The sequence below is a fragment of the Macrotis lagotis genome, chromosome X (assembly GCF_037893015.1).
Source record: "Macrotis lagotis isolate mMagLag1 chromosome X, bilby.v1.9.chrom.fasta, whole genome shotgun sequence".
Lineage (NCBI taxonomy): Eukaryota > Metazoa > Chordata > Mammalia > Peramelemorphia > Peramelidae > Macrotis > Macrotis lagotis.
The window spans coordinates 442053993-442079669 of record NC_133666.1 but is presented as its reverse complement, the minus strand read 5'-3'; the positions used below and the strand labels follow the sequence as shown (position 1 = coordinate 442079669).

Genomic DNA, 25677 nt, shown 5'->3' with positions numbered 1-25677 from the left:
CTTATTCAGTGCCATACCAACCAAACAATCAAAAAATTATTTTGAAGAACTACAAAAAAAAAACCAAAATTGATCTGGAAGAACAAAAGATCAAGAATATCAAGAGAATCAATAAAAATTTGAAGAAATGTAGTCTAATAATAACCAGTTCTCAAATTGTATTATATAAAAGCAATTATTAAAACAAGCTGGTACTGGATAAGAAAGATAGGGGTGGATCAGTCAAATAAATTAGGAATGCAATGCATAATAGTAACTGGCCATAGTAATCTGAAGTTTGATAAACTGAAAGATTCAAGCTATTGGACAAAAATCCATTATTTGACCAAAATTCCTGGAAAAACAGAAAAATAGTATGACAGAAACCAGCTACAGACCAACATCTAATATCATATACCAAGAAAAAGTCAAAATGGGTACATGATTTAGACATAAAAACTGATGCCATAAAAAAATTAAGAGTCTATAGAAAAGTTTACCTATCAGACCTAAGGATAAGGGAAGAATTTTGAACAAAATAAGATATAGAGTGCATAGCAAAATATAAAATGGATCATTATATGATTATATAAAATGTAAAAGGTTTTGGACAAACATAACCAATGAAACAAAAAAAATTAGAAGGAAAGATAGGAAATTTTTTAAAAATTCTAATAAAGGCCTTATTTCTCAAATATAGAATTGAGTCAAATGTTTAAAAATACAAGCCATTGCCCAAATGAAAAATAATTAAAGGATACAAACAGTTTTTAAGCAAAGAAATCAAAGCCATTTTTAGTCATACAAAAATGTTCTAAACCAGTATTAGAGAAATGCAAATTAAAATAGCACTGAGGTACCACCTCACCCCTTTCAAATTGGCTAGTGTGATGGAAAAGAAATATGATAAATGTTGAGGGATGTGGAAAAACTGGGACATCAATGACCTGTTGTTGGGAGTTGTGAATTGATCCAGTCTTTCTGGAGAACAAAATAGAACTCTGTCCAAAGAGCTATAAAGCTGTGCATGCACATTGTTCCAGCAATTCTACTGCTAGGTCTATATCCCAAGACATCAGAAAAAAAGAGTAAAGGAACTAATTGGAAATTGAGGGAATGCCCATCAATTATGGAATAACTGAATAAGGATATGATTGCAATGGAATATTATTGTACTCTACTATTTACTAGTATATTATATACTTTAGGATGTAAGTAGGATGATTTCAGGAAAAAATTGTAAAGAAATATGTGAACTGATCCAAAATGAAGTGAATAGAACCAGAAGAAACATTGTACACAGCAACAGCATTATTAACAATAAAAATGCTATTCACCTCCAGAGAAAGAATTGATGATACCTGAATATATCCTGAAGAACATTATTCTTCCTTTTCTTTCTTTCTTTTCAAGTCTTCTTGCACAAACTGGCTAATATGGAAATGTTTTCCATGATTGCACATGAATAATAAATCATATTGTTTAATATCTCAAGGGGAGGGAAGAAGGAAGGAGGAATAGAATTTGGAACTGAACTTTAGAATTTGGAAATGATGTTAAAAATCAGTTTTGGAAGAATACAAGCACATTGGGGGAATTAGAGAGAATGTTGCTATAATTTAAAATTCTTGCTTGAGCCTGTCCATATTTCCCCTCCCCCACAAAAAACATTTTGTTAGAATTTGTCAGAATTTTAATTAAAAGCAATATTTAAGTTTCTTATTTTGAATATTTTCTTCTGTTTTCCCCATTTCTATCTGCACTGGGCTTTTTTGTTGTTGTTGTTGTTTGTTTGTTTTTAGATTTTCCAAGGCAATGGGGTTAAGTGGCTTGCCCAAGGCCACAGGGCTAGGTAATTATTACTTGTCTGAGGCCGAATTTGAACTCAGGAACTCCTGACTCCAAGGCCAGTACGCTATCCACTGTGCCACCTAGCTGCCCCATCTATCTGCACTATTAATAGGCACTTAAATGATCAATGGGAAAGCCCCATGGTCAGAGGGTACCCTGGAAAAGCAAATGATTTTGAAGGAGTCTGCAGCTGACCATCACCCTAAATAGGTGAAATCTCAGTTAGGATAATAACAACCTAAAAAGGTCTTCAAACTAGTTAATAAACTATGATGAATGCTATATTCTCCCTTCACCTTGTTGGTCAATAGAGACAAACTACGTCCAAATATTATTAAAAAAATACTATACATTTATATATTTCCTATATACACCTATTTCATAGGTGTGGAGAAGTACACTATTAATAGTCCCAGATAAGTTTTAAACAATATCAGAAATGACAGTAGGCAAGGAGGAAAGAAGATAGAATAACTTATATAATGAAGTCATAGCTTTGGAAATAATAAATGGTTTAGAGTTTTATCTCCTTATTATCTTTCATCTTTTTTACTATAATACATGTAAAAAATGACATAAAATGTAAAAAATTATTTGAAAGTTGACTATAAAACATGACATGATATTCATTAGCATAAACACTTTTAAATGTGGGAAAATGTATATTTAAACCTTAATGTTCTTTTATTTTCACTAAATAAGTTGGTAAAATGTGTTACCCTACCCTGAAGTTCATTGTGCTAATGAAATCCTGGTCTGGTACCTACCTTGTTATTATCCCCATTCAACAAGTTAATACAATACCTGTAAGAAACATGAGTAGTCTCCTCATTTTGAATCTTTAGCTTAACTACACCTTTCATCCATAATCATGAAAAGAAACATTCTAATATAGAGTAGCTTAACTGAAGTGTACAGAAACGTAAATAGATTTCAAGGTAGGGGGTGGGAGTTTGTATTTGGATCCAAAAAAATTATATCTTTATTTTCACTAGCTATTAGTTTTCGTTGTATTCCTTTCCATTTTGTTTTGGACATTTAAAAAATTATTCTAAGAAGGATCCATAGGCTTCACCATATTAGCAAAGGAAATAGGTTAAGAATCTGTTGTGATGAAAACAATAAGTAAACAATTAAGTGCAAAGCATTATATAGGACTGGAGACAGCAATCTTCTTATCTGAAAAGTATCTGTCATACAGAAGATAGCCTTGCAACTTAGTACTCTGGTCAAAGTACAGGGAGAAAAAAACACTACAAGTTTTTAAAATAAAGCTAATAAAAAAAAAAAAGAAAACTTCTTTAAAGCTAAAAGTATTCCTATTTTCATTCCCAAAAGGAGTAACTTTTGGGTGCAGCTAGGTGATGCAGCCCTGGAATCAAAAGTATTTGAGTTCAAATTCAGCCTTAAGACACTTGAAACTTACTAGTTGGGTAAGTATAGCCTTGCAAAAAAAAATTATTAAAAAAAATCAATGAATCAATTAAATTTATTAAACATCTACTATAGCCAGTCATTGTACTAAGCAATAACAATGTGAAGAGGCAACAGATAATTCCTACCCTCAGAGAACACAATCTAATTAATAAAACAATATGTAAACATAAATACTAAGCAAGCCATATGTAGGATAAATAGGAAATAATTAAGAAAAGGAAAGTATTAGAATTAAAGAGGGATTGGGAAAAACTTCCTGGACTTAAAGCAAACCAAGAAATCAGACAGACATATTAGACTAAGGAGAACATTGCAGGCATGGGAAACAAAATGATCAACTGAGAGATAGAGTGTCATATTTATAGAAGAACAAGAAGTCCAATGTTACTGGATCAAAAAAAATTGTTAACAGGAAGCAAATTATAAAAATATTGGAAAGGTAACTCTAAGCAGAACATTTTGAATTTGATCCTGGAGGCAATAGGGAAGAGTTTGTTGGGTTGGACTTGTGCTTTAGAAAAATTACTTTGATGACTGAATGGAAGATGGATTGAAGCAGTGAGAGGAGAAGAGTCAGGCAAAACCACCAATTTCTTATTGCCTTTTCAAGGACATTCACTATAAAAGGTAGAAGAGACATAGAATGATATATGTATATATATATATATATATATATATATATATATATATATATATATATATATATTTATATATATATGCATGTATATATATATGCATATATAGAGACTGATAATGGAAGGACCAAAGTAAAGGTCAACAAAACTATTCAATCAAATTGTTCTTCTAGTAGAAACAATCTAGGACCACTCTGAGCTCAAAGACCCTGGGAATATCAATGCTTCTCCAGACTACTAATCCTATTTCCTGTCTCAACCCTGCAGCTGTGATATAGAGGATCAATTTGTGGCTATGCAACCAGGCATTGCAGGAAATATGATTCTTTTTCCTCAGCAGCTTTAGCTATTAAAGTAGCCACTAGGGGTGGCTAGGTGGAGTAGTGGATAAAGCACCCGCCTTGGAGTCAGGAGTGCCTGGGTTCAAATCCAGTCTCAGACACTTAATAATTACCTAGCTGTGTGGCCTGGGGCAAGCCACTTAACTCCATTTGCCTTGCAAAAACCTAAAAAAAAAAAATTTAAAAAATTAAGTAGCCACTAAATCTACTAAAGACTCAGAATTGAAAGTTCTTGACAACTATATCCTTCGCTTTTGCAAGTAGTTTGCCATTAGAAACAGGCATAATTTTATTAGTGAAGATGGCAATAGAGAAGATGCATTACCACCTGCTTTATCACTGTACCTTAAAAAGCAAGTGGGCTTTTCATCAGAAACTGAAAACTGCTACATGTATTCAATCTGCAGTCATCTTGAGAATAAGGAATATCTATTTTTATTTGTCATTGGTTCATTGATTTATTCATTCAAGTAGCCTACACATTCAAGTCCTTAGATTTTTTATACTTATAAAAAGCATTTCAAGTCAAACATCACTGCACAATTTAACTTTCCATGTTATTTTATATACAGACATAGGGAATACTAAAATCTAAAATCTTAATACAACTCATATTTTGATTCTTTATTATAGTTTATCTAGTGTTTGTTTTTAAATGACCTCATTTGTCTAGTATAATAACTTCACTATCTATCTATCTATATCTATATATCTATATCTATCTATATCTATCTCTCTCTCTCTCTGTATATATATATATTAATATATATATATATTATATATATTATATATATATATATATATTTCCCTTGGGGAAAGGGTGATAACTTATATAAAGATCAATCATATGTTTATTTTTCGAATACAAAAGCTAAAAAAAGGAATCAAGTCCTGGTTTGCTCTTCCTAATCATATAATGCTTCTACTGAGTCAATGAAAATAAAATCAATTCCACAGATACTTGATGCTGAACCACTTCATCACTTTCAGGATCTTTGCTTTCATTCAAACAATTCCACCTTCCATACAAATATCAATTCCCCTCCCTCACATGCAAGAACTACAGTAGATTGTCACATGTTACAGTATCCAAAAGTATGAATCATTGGATGCCTATCCCTCTGGGCCTGTTTCATCATCTATAAAATGTAGGAGTTTGACTATGACTAAGGATGACAAAGGATCTCTTATTCCAAAAAAATCTACCTTGGATTAATGATGATAACATATCCATTCTCTCAATACTTGCTAGTTGGAGAAGGAAGCCTCAAAACACACTAGCTAGTTCCCCAGTAATATTATACAAATATGTATGTATATGTGTGTGAATAAATATATATACATATATAATATTATTTTGCATTTCATATTATATGTGTGCACATATGTATATAAGAATATTTTGTATGTCTTTTACATATATTATACATATACATAATACATACATTGAAATTCAATATATTTTTGAATGTTATTATATTTCTCTGAGCTAATTCAAGAAGACAGCTTGTTGGCACAGTAGATAGAGTATCAGGCCTGAATTCAGGAAGATTCATCTTTCTGAGTTCAAATATGACTTTTTACTGTGTGAACCTAGACAAGTCCCTTAACCCTGCTGGTCTCAGTTTCCTCATTTGCAAAATGGAAAGGAAAAAAAGAAAATAGCAAACCACTCCAGTATCATTGCCAAGAAAATTCCAAATACAATCATGAAAAGTTAGACATAAAAAATGACTGAACTACAACAATCCAAATGATTAATAATCAAAATGTAGATTATAAACCATTTATTGCATTTTACCATATAAATCTTAGATAGAATATTTAATAGGGATAAAATTCAGTATATTAACTGGAAATAATGAGAAAATATACATTAGCAATAAATTAGACTGACATATTCCAAGTTTCATTATTAGTAGATAATAAACCCAATTAGAAATTAATAATAAAAAGATATCAGATTCAAATGCACTTTGAATACCTGAGTTATGACATTTTTAGTATTATAAATGTCTCACCTTTGTCTGTTGCAAGCACTGTAATAGTATATACACCATTTTTAATGACTTCTGACTCCCTGTCCAGTTTTTTGGAAGTTATTATTGACCCTGAAGCTTCATCAATGGTGAACCACCCTTTGGGATCAATTAATTTCTTATACCTATAAATAAAGAATCAAAAAACTTTTATAACTCAAAAATGTGAAGCATTCCAAAATAAAATATTGTTATTAAAATTGATTTCTTATTATAGTTTACAAATACATTGAAAGTAAAGTCACATTACTGGTGAAATTTTTAGGCAAGATCATAAAAGACAGATGCTTTGGGGAGAAAGGTTGTGGCGAACTTTAACTGATCATTTCCTCTAAACTATATGTCATCTCATCCAAAACTGAGTTTAAAACCTGTCTCTTTCAGTTCCCACAATTAATTGGTTTCACATTCACAACTCACCCATCTAGATTTGTGTTCTCTGAACAAACCTTGGTAGGGATCAAAGCTTGACATTTTTCTTTACATTTGCTTGGCTCTCCATTTAGCAATCACCTTTTTTCCTCTAGAGAAGTACTGTCCTTCTGCCCAAGTTTTTTGTTTTTGTTTTTGTTTTTTACTAATCCTTTGCACATGACTTGGAACATAGCCAGCCTTCCCCTTCAGTTGCTGAAGTTTTCAATGACAGAGCTACTTGCTAGTCCCTTATCTGGGTGACTCCAGAGCTGTGACAGAATTTGGCTCAAAACATCGGAATAGCTGATGAACTACCTCATGAACTAATAAGAGGTACATTTGCTACTTTTTAGGGAAAAAGAGTAAAATTTTAGTTTGAGTAGAGCTGAAGTCAATGAACCTTAGACCTATAGAGCACATGGAACTCCCTTGCATTATTCCATTGAGCTTACAATGAAACTCCCAAGGCTTCTAGGCCAGTGAAAGAAACTCTTTACCCCTAAGAAGTTCACAGAGAATAAGCCAAGGTAATCTGTGAGTATCTTGCCTAATAGAGTAGGTTTTCTACTGATTCACTCTCTGACTGAATTACTACCCTCTCTGAATTCTGTACAATGTGACAGATTTCTTTAGGAGTTCAAAAGGAAGAGTGAACCCTTCACCATCTTAGAATTAAAACTACCAATCACAAGATTTACAGGCTTCAGTAAGGACAACTTGATTCTAGGCTTTAAATGTCTACTGGTTAGAAAATAACATATTCATGCAAGGATATATACACGGCCTACCTTGACTATCACTACCGCTACTACTACTACTATTAATATCTAACATTTATATAAATATTACTTATATTGTGCAAGGTACTATACTAAATTATTTGTTCATTTTTATCTTCATAACAACCCTGGAAGGTAGCTAATATTATTGTCACCATTTTGCAGCTGAGGAAATAAAACCTAATTAATAAGAAGTTTAAATGACATGTTCAAGATCATACACTCATGATATACCTGAAGCAGGATTTAAATTCAAGTCTTCCTTATCTAAGTCTAACACTATCCCCACTCTGTCATGACAACTCAGAGCAACTTCAGACCTGCTGACAGTTCCATCAAAGACAAATCAATTGGGCATTACTATTAAGTAGATTCACCTTCACTCTAACTTAGGTTCCTGGACCATGAAATGTGAAGACAGAAATGTTCTTATGAAAAGTTGAATCCCAATTAGAGCTTACCCAAACTAAACTTTAATAAATCAATTAGAGCATCTGTCAGAAGTGAAGGACATGAGTAGGCCATACCCTGAAGATGACTATTTTTCCATATCCAAAAGAGTCCTACATCTCCACTACTGCCTACATCCTGGCTAGCGAGGCTTTATGTATAAAGTATTGTATTTTCCATGATGGTTCAGTATCCTAGCCACAGAGAGTAAGCAAAATATTGTGTCTGATTTTCTACGACTGAAAGTGACTGATATTGTGATAGAATTGGTAACTGAAATTATGCCATGTTAGCCAGAATGTCATATCATTGTATGCTAAGGAGTTGGGGACACAGGGATAAGGAAGCAATCTTGCTGCAATCCTTACCACTTCCCTCTAATTCTAGGTGATGTCAGCATTAACATCGTGGATTTGCCTTTAATACCAGATATAAGATGTCATCTTGACTTTTAATTTTCCCTTGATTTTTGCGAGGTAGTGGGGTTAAGTGATTTGTCCAAGGTCACACAGCTAGGTAATTATTAAGTGTCCGAGGCCAAATTTGAACTCAGGTCCTTGTGACTCCGGGGTTGGTGCTCTATCCACTGTACCACCTAGCTACCCCTTGACTTCTTACCAAAATGCCTCATTTTCTCCCCGTGGCAGATTAAAGAATATTTTGGGGGGGAAAGGATTCATTGCTCCATTGCACTTTCCCTATTTTAATTGTCATAAGGGGAACATGAACTGAATTATGGAAATATCTCTAGTTATACACCTATCACAATGATTGTTCCACCCCAATGCCACCCTGAGATTTTAACACCTTTGATTCATCTTCTTTGAACAGACTTCTATAAGAACTCAGATTTTCACCTTTATCATCCACTCCTGTTGGGATGCTCTATTCAGACTAACATAGCAAGAAAAATAGTATATAAATAAGATGTTGATTACCAGCATGTTCCTAGAAAGTCATGACCCAGCCTGTCTATCTTCCACAATCTCCACAATTAGGTTCTAATTCCAGTCTCTTACTGGGTGTGGTTTCCACCCACCCTTTCCATCACCCTTGTCCCTTTGATTTAGAACAATATCTCTAGCTAGAGAAAATTTCTCTAACAAATCATCTCATTAGTGAAATAGAAAGTTCTTTGAGAGTAGAAATTTTTTAGCCCTCTTATGGCCAAGTGTGTATCCTTAGTGTCTAGTACAGCGTCTTAAATATAGTTGCTGCTTAATAAATATTTGTTCATTTGAAATGAATTCATGTTCTTGACTGTTACAATTAATTGGATAAAAGTTGGAAAAAATATATTGTTCAGATGTTCATAGCCTCACATAGACTATGGGACAAACAATCTTTAGGACTTTGTGCAGTGGCAGAAGAAAGTATACAGAGCTGAAGAAAGGACAGGAGAACATGTCCACATAATATATAAGACAGGGAAAGGATAGAGACTTTTTCCCCCAAGGCTGCTCAAACAACAAGGAGAGACATGATGACTGGTTGAATGGTGTCTGAGTTCACTGCATTCTTTCAGCAGACAAGAGAAGGGAAAACAAAGCAGACCCTGAGCCTGTGATCCCTCTTTCTTATCAGCAATGGATAGGGGTGGAGAATGTAAACAGCAGACATAAAAGACTTAAATTTAGGGAGGAGGCTGTCTGTCTGACAAATGGTCAGTTCCTCTGACAAATTCTGTATTGCTTCCTAATCCAGTTCTAACCTCCCAAATTCAGACTCCTTTCTAAAACCAGTTTTTCAACTTATCCTAGTACCTGGAATTTCAGGGCTCTAAAGAAACCCTAATAAGGACATGGCTTGACTTTGCATTTTATATTTTCTTGGCTCCTGATCCAGACCCTGCCTCTCTCCTCAGCAGGGGATTATCCTTCCCCAACCTCAATGTTTACCTAAGCCCTGGCCTTCACCCAGGCAGGCAGGAGTTATTTGTACCTTATATCATTGCTGCTTCTGGTTTCTGTGTCCTGTGCTTTATACCCACTGGCTCTCGTCCCCACAGATACATTTTCCTTTATGCGAACACTTTGTGCTTCTGGGCTGCAATCCGGGCCTTCGTTCTCATCTATTACATTTACAGTTACCATAGCTGTGCTCATGCTCCGAATATCTCTAGAGAATGGGGCTTCATTGGTTGCACCAATTTCCAACATCACCTTCTGGTTTTCCTCATAGTTCAGTGGCTACAAAAGAGTATTTACATCAGTATCAATATCCACATGACACATGACCAAGATAATAGCAGGCAGTCGATTTGGACAACAAATATCAAAATAAGAAGAGATATGAAAATCCTTTACCAAAATTGTGCATATATTCCAAATCAGAAAACTAATAGATTATTTTTAAGGTCCTGACCCTCAGGAAAGAAGGATGGAAAGATGGAAAAGAGAGAGAAAGAGAAAGTGAGAGAAGAAAAAATAAGGGTACAGTTGCTCCAGAAGGAATAACCAGAGCTAGGTAATTGCCATTTGTTTTGATAAATCTTGGGAGTTTCTCTGCTTTGTCATGTATACACATCCCAGAAAGACAGTTGCTCTATTGTTATTATCTAGTGGACAAATAGCAGCCTTGGTTACCTCTGAATAGGGATTCACCAACTACTTTTGCTTCTAGTTTTCTCTAGCTCAAGGAGGCCCTAGTATTACATGCACACCCAAGACTACAATACTTGTTCTCAAATAGTTCCACTTGGATGGAGAGCATGTAAACACTGAAAAATTCAATTTCCAGGGAGCAGCTATGTTATTACTCCAACATAAAGAGGGTTAACCATGGTTAATCAATATTAAGGATATATTGTAATGTTTGTTTGTTTTTAAAAAATTAATGAAAACTCACAAGGAATCAAATTTTCAAAGTAGTCTATACATTTACACAATTGAACCCTGAAAATGCTCTTGTGCTTCACCTTCACCTTCTGACCTCTTTAGTTTTCAAAATTCAGTACTACTAATTCACCTTCTTTTAAAAAATCTCCCTCCTAGCCCTTCCCCTTACAGAACTCTTATCTCAAAGATGATTCCCTTTTATACTTTATGTATTCTGTACTCTATTTGCATATTTTCTCCATAAAAATGGAGAATGTGCTCTTGGAGGGCTTAATAAATGTTTCTTGACTGATTATATTCAGACTCCCTTTTCTTCCAATTCCTCAACCCTTTCTCAAGATCTTAAGCATTCAAGGAGAAATAGAATTAGTGATTCACTGATATATGAGAAACTTAGATCAGAAGAAGAAGAGAAAAACAGCAGTAGTAGTTGGTGTGATTTCTTGCTTACAGGTAATAGAGGCAATTGTCAATCTGATGACAACAGAGTACAATCAAGAAATCTATTGTCTTTCTGGAATATATGTCCATGATATAACATAGAATAATTCACAGTTTATTAAAAACAAATGATAACTATCTACTTCTGGATTTTCACATGGACATAAAAGATAATTCAAAAGAGAACCTAAAGAAAGTATTGTAACCAATTGTGATTGAAGATCACAGAAACATGGGCTGCATGTTTCTTACTATTTATGTTATAGTGGCAATTCCTTTCAAGTTTGGAATAAACTAGATGGCAGCTCAATTCCTATGATTTCAGAACTTACATAAAGTATGACAAAATTTAGAGGGTTAAATAAATAAATGATTCGTAACTTTTCTTAGAGTATATACACAAAATGTAATCATTATTTTCCAATAGCATGACCTTTTCAAGAAGCCAGAAACTTCTATAAATACTTAATTCTACCAGATATGAAGCAGTAGAAACAGTCAAGTATAAAAGCTTATTTCTGGGATGCTATTGAAACTACAAAAACTATTTCAGAAATCCACATAGTGGTGGGTGATTTTGTTTTATGATTTAAGAATTGTTGGCTTTAGAGTAGGGATTCTCGACAAGAGGTGTGTGAACTTGGATTGAAAAAAACTTCAGGTTAACTTAGAAAAGCCTCTGAATTTTCTGAATATTGAACTAGAATAATAAAATCACATTTCTTGAAACATAAATATAACTTTAGGAGACTGGATCAATTGCTAGTATTTGGAAAATACATGTTTCAACTACATTAGTTAATGGCAAAGTGATAATGGCTACAAAGAATTGGCTACCAAGTCATGCACTAATTATGATGAGATAATTTTCTAAAGATTCATGAACACATAAAATGGAGGAGTGCTTACATATGAATGAAAAGCACAGATTATTTTACACTTTATCTGAACATTTGTTTTATTCCTGTAAATGCCAAAGTTCATTTAACTTAATTAAAGACAAAATGACAAGTTCTTTCCAAGCTATGATTATTTTCTTTTTTTCCTCACCTTAATAACAGATAAAACACCTTCATTGGTTTGGGGGTCTGTCACGATCTGAAAATTTTTATTTCCATTGCCCTTTAAAATGGTATAATTAGCTCTCCAATTAGCAGTGTTAGGCAAATCTTTATCTTGTACAGCTATTCTCAAAATATTCATTTTGATTGTATTTTCCTCAACTGATGTTTCATACTGAAATAAATAAAAGTCTCATTAGCAATTTCCTTTACAAAGAGAGAAAGTTATGTTAAGGGTAATAAAAGTTCTCCCTCCCCCAATTCCAAGAACACTTTGGTATCATAGTTTTCATAAATATGATTTAAAATAAGAAATTCAAATGATCCTGTCATTCAGGATCATTTTAAAATAATAGATTTAGAGTAAAAATTAGTTTAGTCTTTGTGACAAAGAAATACAACCAGTATACTAATCAAAGCGATAAACAATTTTCTTCTTATGTATTATCACCCATCTAAGCTTTTTTTTTAATTTTACTTGAAGAAATTTTAATAAATATACTACACTTTGTAATTTTTTTCTTCAGGAAGTCAAACATTATACTAACTCAGATGACATGATTCAGGGTAAAAAAAAATTAGATGTTTCAACTGCATGTAATGTATTTTACATTAAGTATAAGCACTTACCATAGACTTTGTAAAAGTGGGAGCATGGTCATTTGCATCTTTTATTGAAATGATACAAGTTGATGTATTCATCAAACCAAAAAATTGGCCATCCATATCTTGCACTTTCACTGTCAACTTGTATTTGTCTACTACCTGAAATGAAAAACAAAAATTCTACTGTAGTGGGAAAAGCTAATGTTTATTCATATTCTTAGTCCATTTATCAAATGGGAAGTGATTCTTTATTCTTATAAATATGAATCTATGTTTATGTATCTTGAAAATGAGACTTTTATTAAGCTTGCTGCAAAAAATTTCCCTAGTAAATTATTTCTTTTTCAATCTTAGCTTTATTAGATTTGTTTCTGTAAAAACTTTTCAAATTTTATGTATCGAAATTATACATGTGACCTTTTATGATACTTTAGATACTTTCCTTGGTCATGGATTTTTCTCCTATCCTTAGAACTGATAGGCAACTTTTATTACATTTCGCTAATTCATTCAACTTTTTTATATATAGGTCACATGTCCATTGGGAGGTTCTCTGTATAAGGTGTGAGATGCCAGTCTAAATCTAATTTCTTCCACACAATCTATTCTCCAATTTACCCAGAAATTTTTGTCAAGTAGTAAAGCCATCATACACTGTAACAGCAAGACCGTGTGATGATCAACTATGATAGCTCTTCTCAGCAATACAATGATCCAAGACAATTCTGAAAGATTTGTGATAGAAAATGCCATCCACATCCAGAAAGAGAACTATGAAGTCTGAACACAAATTGAAGCAAACTATTTTAATGTTTTAAAATTTATGTTTCTTTCTCTTGACTTTTCTCTTTTGTTCTAATTTTTCTTTTACAACATGACTAATATGGAATTACGTTTAACATGATTGTACATGTGTCAAATTGCTTGCTGCCTTAGAGAAGGGGGAGGGAAGAGATGGAGGGAAAAAATTTAGAACTGGAAATCTTACAAAAATGGATTAAAAACTATCTCTAATGAATCCCTAGTCCATCACCTTAACCACTTGGCTACGTGTGGCTTCAGAAAGGGTAGAGGAACAATCAATATAGTATTTGCTGCCCAACAACTCTAGGAAAAAATGACAGGAACAGAACATATATCTGTTTACAACATCTGTAGATCTGACCAGGGCCTTTGATACAATTAGTTGCAAGAGTTTATGGAAAATTATGTCAAAATTTGTTTGCCCAGGGAAGTTCATCAGTATTGTAAGTCAATTTCATGACAGCGTCTTGTTCAGAGATTTGCCAGTCCACCAATGGAGTAAAACAAGTATGTGTCCTTGCTCCCATACTTTTTAGCATGTTGTTTTCATTCATGTTATCAAACACCTTCACTGAGAAGGAACATGGCCTCAAGGTCAGCTACTACACTGATGGAAAATTCTTCAACTAGAAAAGACCAAAGTGGAGGGAGTGTTGGTGAGTGATCTTTTGTTTACAGATGACTGTGTAATCAATGCAGTATCTGAAGTTGAGATGAAAAAGTTATGGATTGATTCTCTGCTGCTTTTGCCAATTTTGGTCAAACAATTTACACCAAGAAAACCCAGGTGCTCCATCAACCAGCACCACACCATCCATATGTGGATCCATCAATTACAGCAAATGGGGAAATTTTGAGCACTATGGACAAGTTCACCTACCTTGGCAGTGTTCTTTCCAAGGAGGAACACATTGACAATGAGGTTGGCACTCACATTGCCAAAGCTAGCTCATCCCAAGTATGGGAGAGAAGAGGTATTAAACTGACTACTAAACTGAAGGTCTACAGAGTTGTTCTACAGAACTCATTCTAAATGTAGGACAGTCTACCAGAGCCATGTCAGGAAACTCAGTTGTCTCCATTTAAATTGTCTTAGGAAGAAGGGATCATGAAAAAGGGCAAAAACATCACTTGTACAAATATAGTCATAGCAGTTCTGTTTGTGGTAGCAAAAAATTGGAAATTGAGTGAATGTCTATCAATCAGGGAATGGCTGAACAAACTGTGGTTTATGTACATTATAGAACACTATTGTTCTATTAGAAACCAGAAGGGATGGGAATACAGAGAAGCCTAGAAAGACATGCATGAACTAATGCTGAGCGAGATGAGCAGAACCAGAAGAATATTGTACACTGTAATAGCAGCATGGTGGTGATGATCAACCTTAATGGACTTAGTCTTTCATTACTACAATAATCAGGGACAATTTTAGAGTATCTTCAATGAAAAATACCATCTGAATCCAAAGAAAGAACCGTGGAATTTAAACACAGACCAAAGACCTTCAATTTTTTAAAAAAAAATTGTCTTATTATGTAATTTTGATATTTCATATTTTATTTTTTGCTCAAGGATATGATTTTTCTCTCAGAATATTCAATTTTGATCAATGTATAGCATGGAGACAATATAAAAATTATCAAACTTCCTTCTGCGGGGCGATGGGGAGAGGGAAGGGAGGTTGGGGAAAAATCACAAAATTAAGACATCACAAAAAAGATAGGTAGAAACTACTATTGTATCTAATTGGAAAACGAAATATTTATATTAAAAATAAATAAATAAATTCTTAGGAAGATTCTGAAGATCACCTGGCAGGAAAAGATACCAGACACTTAAGTCTTTTCTCAAGCTAAACTGCCTAGCATTCCAACATTACTACAGAGAGTGCAACTATGATGGGCTGGACATGTTCTAATGCCAGACATACACTTGCCAAAAAAATTATTTTATAGAGAACTCACACAGGGCAAGCACTCACAAGGGGGGGTCAGAAGAAACAATATCAAGACATGCTGAAAGTCTCATTGAAGAGCTTTAGAATTGGTTGTACAACTTGGGAGACATGGGCACAGGATCATCCAGTATGAGGGCACTCTATGAGGAAGGCAGAATTGAAGTAGCTCCAAAGAAACATGACATCTTTAAGTTTAGAGTAAGCATCCCAGGTGACTTACAGTCATGGACTATTTGTGCCCAACCTGTGATAGAGCAATTTTTTTATTGTCTGATCAGCCACAGTCTGACACACTTTAATTTGTCTCAAATATAGTGATGTCATTTTGGTCTTCTCCAGTAACAAAGGATAAGAAACAACCAACTAATCAACCAACCAACTAACCATTTCTCTAATTTGGAATCATTTTTAATAATACTTTTCAGTTATATCTGACACAGCAATTAGGTGTTATGCTTAAAAGTTACCTCTCTGTCCAGTTGATGTGATATTGTAGTGATCACACCTGAAGCTGGATGCACTGAAAATAATTTAGGAGATGGTGGTTGTTGTTCCATAATAGAGTACTTCAGGCGAGTATGCATTGTATCAGGTTCATCTCTATCTGTGGCACATACCTTCCCTACAGAAGTACCTATACATTTGTAGGGAAAAATAGCAATCCTCTTTAGTCTTCACAAAAATACAACTTTATGCCTCTCTTCTATCTAGTTTTATCCCAAATAAGGTACCTTCAACTAATATTATTTTATCTCAACACTGTTCATATGTTACCAGCAAATTACATCATAAATTCTCAAAATCTTCCTAGAATACCACTGGATAGATGATTTATTATTTCTATGAAATCCATTGTTCCTGTAATAGCATTTGACATAACATTAAATTTTCATGGAACTAATTCATACTATTATGGCGGATAGATCTATACTCAGAAAATTCATGAAAATATTAGCAAAAAATATGATAATAATTGTGAAAGGAAATAACTTTATATTCTTAGTAGTTTCCTAAATATGGATAGGGAGAAGATCTATAATTTAATTGGCCTAGGGTACTCCCAGATCAAGAAACTTGCTCTACCTAGGCAAGTTGATACTTTTCTTCAATTTATTTATTATTCTTACAGAATTACCTAAATCACTGAACACCCAAGTCACTTACCCAAAGTCACAGAGCCAGTATATGTCTGAGACATGATGAAAGATGCTATATACCTCCAGACAGGTATCACTTACTGGCCACAAGGTGAATTGTCTATGCCATAATATCATTCATAAATTGTCACAAATAATTTAAGGTATTTTTTAAAAGCTATCTGTGATCAGTTAGTAACTATTCATTGAGCAACCATGGTTAATTCTATTATACAATTACTTTCCAAAAGTGTGTATTCTCTCAACAAAGTTATATTAAGTTTCAGGGAATATTGATTTAAATTATGTAATAATCTTAATAAAGTCAAAATAATAGGAAGACTATGCACTTAAGGGCATATATATTTTCTCTTTTTAGTAAGTTTGGCAGCTCTAAATTAAAGAGATGTCCATCAATTGGGAGCAAACTGAACAAGTCGTGATATATAATTGTAATGTAATATTATTGAGTTTATAAGAAATAACAAGCAGAATGACTTCAGAAAAATCTGGGAAATATTATAAGAACTGATGCAAAGTGAAGTGACCAGAACCAAGAGAATACTGGACACAATAACAATAATATTGAAATGATGATAAATTGTAAAAGACTTAGCTACTCTAATCAATACAATAAGCCAAGACAGTCCCCATGGATTCAAGATGACTGGTGTTATAACACCTCCATATACCATCAAAACCAATGAATTCTGAGTGCAGATTGAGGCATATTTTTTCATTTTATTCTTCTTACTCTTTTTGCAATACAGCTAATATAAAATTTTATTTTTCATAACTTCAAGTATATAATGAGTTATTATATCATTTGCCTTCCCAGTGGGTGGAGGAGGGACTAGAGCATGGGGAGAAGTTAGAACTCAAAATTTAAAATGTTAGAAAATTTTTTTAAAAAGGAAGAGGTTTGGAAATTTTTAATAGGAATTTTGATAAAAAGTCACAACATGTTTTTCTTTCTTTAGATAATACAAGGGCAAACAGGAAAGGCAAATTTTCTTTAAACCAACCTATTGCTAAAGGGTAGTTAACTAAGAAAATGGAAAATATAATGTAAATAATAGCTAAAGTAGATATTTTGGATTTTTATTTAGTGACTGACATATTAACCTGTTTTAACCTGATCCTTTCATTCTTTCTTGTAAGGACTAACAAGCACTAATAACAACACAAAGAAATGAGAGAAGCAAGGGAAGCAGAAGTTGCTTGGGCAAGATTAAATACTGATAACTGCCTATTGAAGGAATTCCTTTAGAAAAGACTTCCACTTAATGCTAAGGGGGAAAAAAAAAAACAACCAAAAACTCATGTTTTAATGATGCACCAAATCAATGCAAAACTTGATCACTTAAAAATTTCAACAATGCTCAGAGAAAACAATGTTAATTATTATTAATGCTTACCAACTCTACTGCCTTCAAGAACTTCAAAATTATAAACTGTCTCTGTGAACATTGGGTAGTTGTCATTTTCATCTTCAATTTTGATAGTAAGTGGTAAAGGAGAGTCTGAATAATACCCATCTGGAGTAGACGCATAGGCTATTAACTATAAAAGAAGAGAAAAATGTAATCATTTTATTGGAATATGATAACAATGAGCCAAATTTGGAAATGTTGAATACACTTTCCTTGTTAAATCATCACCATAACAAAGCACAACTAGCAGGACATGAAATTGGCCATGGCATTATAGTAACCACAATAAGAGATATCAGACTATTTTTAGAAAGTGTTACACTCCAAATGCAAACTAAAAATGCAGAAGGGTAAGCCAGGGGCCAACTAAGGCTAGTCTAATAGGATGAAGAATGACATTTGAGTTCAGGAACTCTATTGCTATTCTAAGCTCTGCCCATACACAGCTAGGTTATGCTGGGTAAGTTAATTGAATACTTGAGTTCTCCAGCTATATTTCTTATTAGTTCTTTTATATAATATATCCTGAAATAATTATGATAGAAACAAATTTGAAAATAAAATATATATTTTGAAGTTTTAAGTAAAGTAGAAATCTCATAAAGAGAATGATCACATAAAAAATACAAGGTTTCTGTGTTTTTTAGAGTTATTTATTAACATGGACAATGACCCTGCTTTTATCTCATGTCAGTCAGCAAAACCAAAGTGAAAGAAAAATAGATACTTGTAACTCAAGTTGACAGTCTTGTTCAGATAGTGGAACAGGAAATATAGTTAGATATAGAAAGATTTAGTTATAGTTTAGTCCAGAAGATATCATAGGGACGGTTAGGAGGCATAGTGGATAGAGCACAGGCCCCAGAGTCAGGAGGACCTGAGTTCAGATGTGACCTCAGACACTTAATAATTACCTAGCTGTGTGACCTTGGGCAAGCCACTTAACCTCATTGCCTTCCAAACAAATAAAAAAGAAAAGAAAAGAAATAAAAAATAAAAAAAGAGAAGATATCATAGTAATTCATGATAAATAAATATTCAATAGCCTAACAAAAGTGGAGTAAATATTTCTGATTCTAGTTTATGAATTATTTATTGAGCAAACTTTGAAGTTCTATCACCTCACATGATGAATAGTGAGGCAACTAAACTGGTAATTCACTCAAAAGCCTTACTGTCTAGTCGCCGTAAGTATAATTTTCTTAAACCTCCTTTCTTATTTTGTCTTTAGAGTTCTGCAAAGATTTCCACCCCCCCAAAATTCTTTAAGCATTGCTGTTGACCTTCTCAGGGTTTATTCTAAGTATTGCTCATATTATTATTTCTAGATCTTCATTTGTTCTACATAGAAAATGTCCTAATCACAACATTTTTAACCACATACAAATTAGCTTTTCAATTTAAACATAGAATTATAGCTTCATAGTTATAAGGGAATCCTTGAGTTTAACTCCTTCATTTTACCACTGAGAAATGTTTTGTTGTAGATTAAATGAAAATTGAGTTAGAGATTTAGGAATTAAATCCTAGTGTTTTAACTCTAAATATACTTCTTTTGACTATACAATTTGACTTTACTAGAGAGGAGGCAATTGCAGCAGGTACAAATTTCTAAAAGAATCACTTACTTGAACAGTAAGGCCCAGTCAGAGCATAATATAGCAAAAGAATAGTTACATTGAGAGCAAAACACAAAACAAAAAAAGATTGATCATGAACACTGAGCAACAAACAGAATGATCCATAAATAACCTCATTAATAATTTAAACTCATACCTCAAAAGCCTCATATGTCTCACGATCTACAGGACCAGTACAAAATAAATTTCCAGTATCTTTCTCTATATAAAATAAATTGAGTGGTTTTTGGTCAACTCCAGGCCCACTTATGGAGTACTGAACAGTGTATTTCTGGGCTGAATCAGATTGGATCTATATAGAAAGTAAATAATATATTTAGAAAAAAGTCAGAATTTAATGATAAATTACGTTTTTAATAAATTTTGAATGTACATATTTATGTGCTTATGGAATGGGAAAGAATAATTTAAAAAATAAATAACATTCAACTATCTTCAATTTATAAAACATGGTAATAAGAACAAGAAGAAAGTTAAGGAATTATCTCTGGATAAAAAAAATAGAAATACAATACATGAAATATAACTCTGAAAGTGGTAAAGTCTTGTTAAATGCATCCAGATTTACTTTTAAACATTTGAACTTAAAAAACTACTGAGAATGAAAATTTTGTAAGCCCAAGGATGAGAAAGAAAGAAGGGTGTGTGTGTGTGTCTGTGTCTGTGTCTGTGTCTGTATGTGTGTCTGTGTGTGTCTGTGTCTGTGTTTTCACATACACATATATTTAAACTCTACCTGTTGAAGAAACAAGGGGAAAGGACCTAGGGAGTTTTCTTGCATTGAACATGGGATAGGAGCCCATCTTCTCTTGGCACGCCTGAGAACAGTTTCTTTATAGTGGTTTTTCTTCAGTTCCTAGATTTAAAAGAAAAGGGGAAAAAATGACGTTTCCAAACATCCATAAACCCAAATCCTCAAATTATTAGGATTGAAATGAAAGTGAAACAATGGGATGTTAAAGGAGTTAAAAATCAATATTTAAAAAAAATTTTGACAAAAATCATCACCTAATCACCTTAGTGATCATCATAGTAATTTTCTCCCTGTAATAACCTACACAAAAACATAGAATGGGTAGAAGTACATAAGAGTTGGAAAGGACCTATCTGCTGAAACTGTCATTTTTATATCCTTCTTGGATTTCAGAAATTCTTAATTAATATTACTCAAGTAATTTTAGATTTAGATTTTAAAGATTATAAGAAGTTAAGGAGAAATATATTGTATTTCCTGGTGACCTCTTGAGTCAATACATAAACCAGAAGATTCACATCTTATAACTGAAGTATTTTTTAATTCTTCTTTTGTTAAGTTGAAATCTGACAGGATAAAAAGAAAACAACTACCTCAAATAGAGTCAGCCTTTTTTTTCTCTTTTTTTTCCCCAGGGGAAAATTATTCCTGAATAATTCCTTAAAGAATATACAAACTTTGGGTGGAGATAAGATTTGTACTTTAATCATGTTTCTCTCAATAAAAAAATGAAAATCTAATCAATTTAAGTTCAGTTAGTTTATCTTGCTAGATAAAAAAGCTGTTATTCTTCTTTGTATTCATCACATTATACCTTTTAATATAGCTAATTGTACAGATGACTTATCACCATTTCTGACTAACTTCCTTGAGAACAGGTTTTGCAAGACAATGGATCTGAGGTGAGATTAAGGATATCTTTAGAAAGGGTATAGTTAATGAGAGCCTGTCCTTAACAGGTCAAGATTAGAGTAGGTCCTAGAAGACAAGTAATGGCACTCTGAAGCACAATTTTTTTCCTGTGATCTTTCTGTGCCTTGTAGGTAATGGGTCTCATTTGTAAAAGCTTCATAAAAATTATGAGATAAAACTAATGGCAGCCAAGAACAATACTAGATCAAGTCAATAGGTGTTTATTAAGCATCTACTATGCCAGGAAAAAAAGACAAATGCTAGGGATACAGATAGATGCTAGGGATACAAAGAAAGGGGGTTTTTTTAAGGCTCTGCTCTCAAAAAGCATACAATCAAATGAAAGTACACAACCGTGTACAAACAAGATATAGACAGAAAAACTTGAAGGCAATTTCAGAGGGAGCACTGCAGCATTAAGGAGCATCAGTTCATTGAAGAAGGTAGAATTTTAATGAGAATTTAAAGGAATCCAAAGAATCCAGCTGTCAAAAACAAGGAAAGAGAAGATTTCAGGATAGCCAGCAAAAATGAATTCATTTATGAAATGAAGTGTTGTGTTTTAGGAATAGCCAGGCCAATGTCACTGGATCATAAAGTAGGTGGAAAAGAATAATGTGCAAAAAAAGATTGAAGAGGAGGCAGGTTGTGAAGGATTTTCAGAGCCAAAAAGAATTTTTTTTTAATCATTTAGACTATAGGGAGATACTGGAAATTACTATAGGGGTGGGACTGTATGTGGAGTGACAAGACAAGACCTTCATTATAGGAAGATCATTTTAATATCTGACTAGACAATGTACCTACATGTGAAGAAACTAGCGGCAGGGAAAGCAACTAGAGGCTATTTCAACAAATAATGAAGGCTTGTACAGGTTGGTACTGATACAGCAGAAAGAAGGAGGTATAGACTAGAGAAATAGTGAAGGGTGAATCAGTAGAACTTTATGATAGATTGGATATGATGGGAAGTAGAGGGAAGGAAGGGGAGAAAGAATGGAATCTAGAAATCGCTTATATTGTGAGTCTGAGACCTAGAAGGATAGAGAATTTAGGAAAGGGAAGATTTTGCAGAAGAAATGAGTTTGGTTGTAGAACCACTGAATTGAAGAGCATTACAAAACATCCAATCCAAAATATCAAGTTGCATTTGGAGTTGTAAGAATAAAGATCAGCAGAGAGAGGAGTTGGATAAATAGATCTAAGAACCATCAGCACAGAGATGATAATTGAATCTATGGAAGATTATGAAATCACCAAGTATAATTGCATGGGTGAGAAGAGATATTCAATATTCTTTGAGAACTTGCATGGTTGAACAGCAGTTGAACATGAGCCAGTCAATCCTGAGAGATATTCCAGAAGGGACTGGAAATGACCTTCATTCCCCTAAGTCAATCAAAAGGGAATTGGGTTCAGACAGTCAGGAGGTGTCCAATGCAGAGAAGCCTGGGCAGTCCCAGGGAGAGTTCTCTTTTTTTGTGTGTGAAGTGCAGGGCCACTATGGAATGAGTTCACCCTGAAAGAAGGGGCCCTGGCCTTGAAAAGCTTGTTCTGGTGAGCTTGAGCCCAGGGGAATACACTTGCAGAATGGAGCAACATAGACCTATGTGTGACTGACTGGCTTTGTCCTACTGTTGAAAGCTTGGCGCCAAGTGGACCAAACTGTTGAGTAGTTCATCATGAGATAGGTTAGGTTTACCTTACTGGTGAAAGACTATTACTACAAATTCATTGTACTGACAATTAGACCATTATGAGATAGACTAGCTTTACCTTAATGGAGAAAGTCTATCACCATAAAATCACTGTACTGCTGATTGAGTGCCAGATTTGTGTGTGTGTGTGTGTGTGTGTGTGTGTGTGTGTGTGTGTGTGTGTGTAGTCACCAGTCTATCACCAGAAAATCATATTTTCCAATATTGCTGGAGAGCCACGGTGCTTCACTAAATATAGGAGAGACCCACATCCATAAAGCCAAGGACTCCCACAGCATCTAGGCCATCATTCCTATTAATCAGGACATAGAGTGATATTGAGTCTGGAAAAGGCAGTGAGAAGGATGCCTTTGCTCAATACCCCCCCCCTACTAGAATCAATATAATGTGCAAATCATGCCATCATGCATATGATGACATGCTGCCCTTCAATTTCGAAGGAAGACTAAGAGCCAGGACCACACTAAAAGCAGACCTTTCCACTGTATCACATAATATGGTATATTGTAATATATGGTAACTGAGGATAAATCAGGAAAGAGACTAGCCAGGTGGAATCACAACAAATTTTAGTACCCTCAATCAAAAATCATCTTTTAAAATGTTTTTCTGAGCAATGCCTCTCTGATTTTTCTGCTCAGAACTATGTAAGTATGAGTATGTATAAGTATGAGTATATGAAAACTTCTGTGTTCCTCCATTATATTTCCTTCCATTTATGCATCACCTAAGATTTCATTGTTTCAACTGCAGCATGACTTTATCAATTCACAATCAATTTGTCTTATTACCATGTTAAATGTGATATTTTATAATGAAGTCAAAGTAAAAAATGAAGCAATAACAGGACCTCTTAATTATTCTACAGTTTGGGGAGAGATATATTTTTAAAAGACACTAGCATTTTTAATAAAATGCTATCATGCTTTTTGAATACCTTCTTTTGATGTAGCAATGTAACCTTGATATCCTTCTGTTTCTGTTTCCGACTATTCACAAGGGTTACGATAAAAATCCTCTTCCCTGGAGACAATACAACTGTATTTTTCATATATATTGAACCATTTTCTAAAATTCCAAAGTCAGTATCATTTGAATGAATAGCGTCTACAGACTTCAAGCATTCTTCCACATTAACTGTATGAAAAAAATTCATGGTAATTGAAAACAGAAACACATTTCTACAGAAATACAAGTGACTTTGCAAAGAATGATAAACAGAGAGAACTTCTACTAATTTTTTAATCATTTGCAAATTATTTTTAAATGATATGTACTTTTAGAAAGAAATTCATGTTTTAATCCATGGTTTGTTTCAATTTTATTTCAGTTGAAAAACACATTTCTTAGACATTTATTAGCCTTTTAAATATGTATATATAAATTTATATATACATATTTCTAAATGTAAAATATCCTTTTACCAAATTTTTAATAAAAGAAAATTTTCATCTTTCTAAGGACAAAATATTTAAAGTGTGTGTTGGAATGTGACTTGAAATTATAATTCACATTTCTTAAAGATAGCATATAACCTATAAGAAATAGCTTTCTATAACCAAGATCGAAAGTAGTACTATAGGACAGCTAGGTAGCACAGTACATAGAATGTTGCCTTAAAGTCAGGAAAACCTGAATTCAAATGTAGACTCAGAAAACTGTGTGACATAAGGAAGTTATTTAACCTGTTTGCCTCAGTTTCCTCATTTGTAAATGAGCTGCAGAAAGAAATGACAAAGCTCTCTAGTATTTTTGTCAAGGAAATCCCAAAAGGAGTCACAAAGAGTCAAAAATGCCTTTTTTTTTGTTTTTGCAAGGTAATGGGGTTAAGTGACTTGCCCAAGGTCACACAGCTAGGTAATTATTAAGTATCTGAGGTCATATTTGAACTCAGGTCCTCCTGACTCCAGGGTCAGGTGTTCTATCCATAGTGCCACCTAGCCACCCCGAAAAATGACTTTTGACAATCACAGAAAAGTAGCTTCATAGACTTTTACAAAAACAAAAGAAAAAACAAATAAACCAGTGCTTGACCTAGACAAAGCTGGCAAATAAAAAAGGAAGCACCAAGTAGTTCATTAGGCCACTAAAAAACATTCTGATGAGTGCATGGGATCCACCAGACTAGCAATGTGCCCCCAAAAAGACATGAAGTCTCAGACTAGATGGTCTATATCGTGCTACCCTTTAGATCTATAAGCTCTCCTTCATTCTCTCCATCTCCAGTATTGCGTTACATGTAGTCTTCTTTCTACAATAGTATCTATACTTGGAATTCGATTTTAACAGGAAAGCATTAGCAATTTGATATATGAATAAAAATATAATCATAATTTAAGAGGAAAGAAAAAATCACAACCAGCAAAACCACAGATTAAGATTTAAAAAGAGTAAATTCAACAAAATAATGAAGACCCCAAAAATTGACAAGATTATTTTAAGCTTTGTCT

At 33.5% G+C, this 25677-nt stretch overlaps 1 protein-coding gene across 2 annotated transcripts in view; it reads right to left on the bottom strand.

The window, feature by feature from the left end:
- Nucleotides 1-25677, bottom strand: part of LOC141503314 (desmocollin-3-like) — a 51308-nt gene that overhangs the window by 11841 nt on the left and 13790 nt on the right. For both annotated transcript variants that reach the window (XM_074208541.1, XM_074208542.1), the window contains exons 3-11: nt 24165-24364; nt 20580-20699; nt 19980-20135; nt 18189-18333; nt 16102-16268; nt 12895-13029; nt 12254-12439; nt 9867-10114; nt 6265-6407 (exon numbers count right to left, since the gene is read on the bottom strand). In XM_074208541.1, coding sequence (XP_074064642.1) covers nt 6265-6407; nt 9867-10114; nt 12254-12439; nt 12895-13029; nt 16102-16268; nt 18189-18333; nt 19980-20135; nt 20580-20699; nt 24165-24364 — 1500 coding nt within the window. The remainder of the gene's footprint in view (nt 1-6264; nt 6408-9866; nt 10115-12253; nt 12440-12894; nt 13030-16101; nt 16269-18188; nt 18334-19979; nt 20136-20579; nt 20700-24164; nt 24365-25677) is intronic.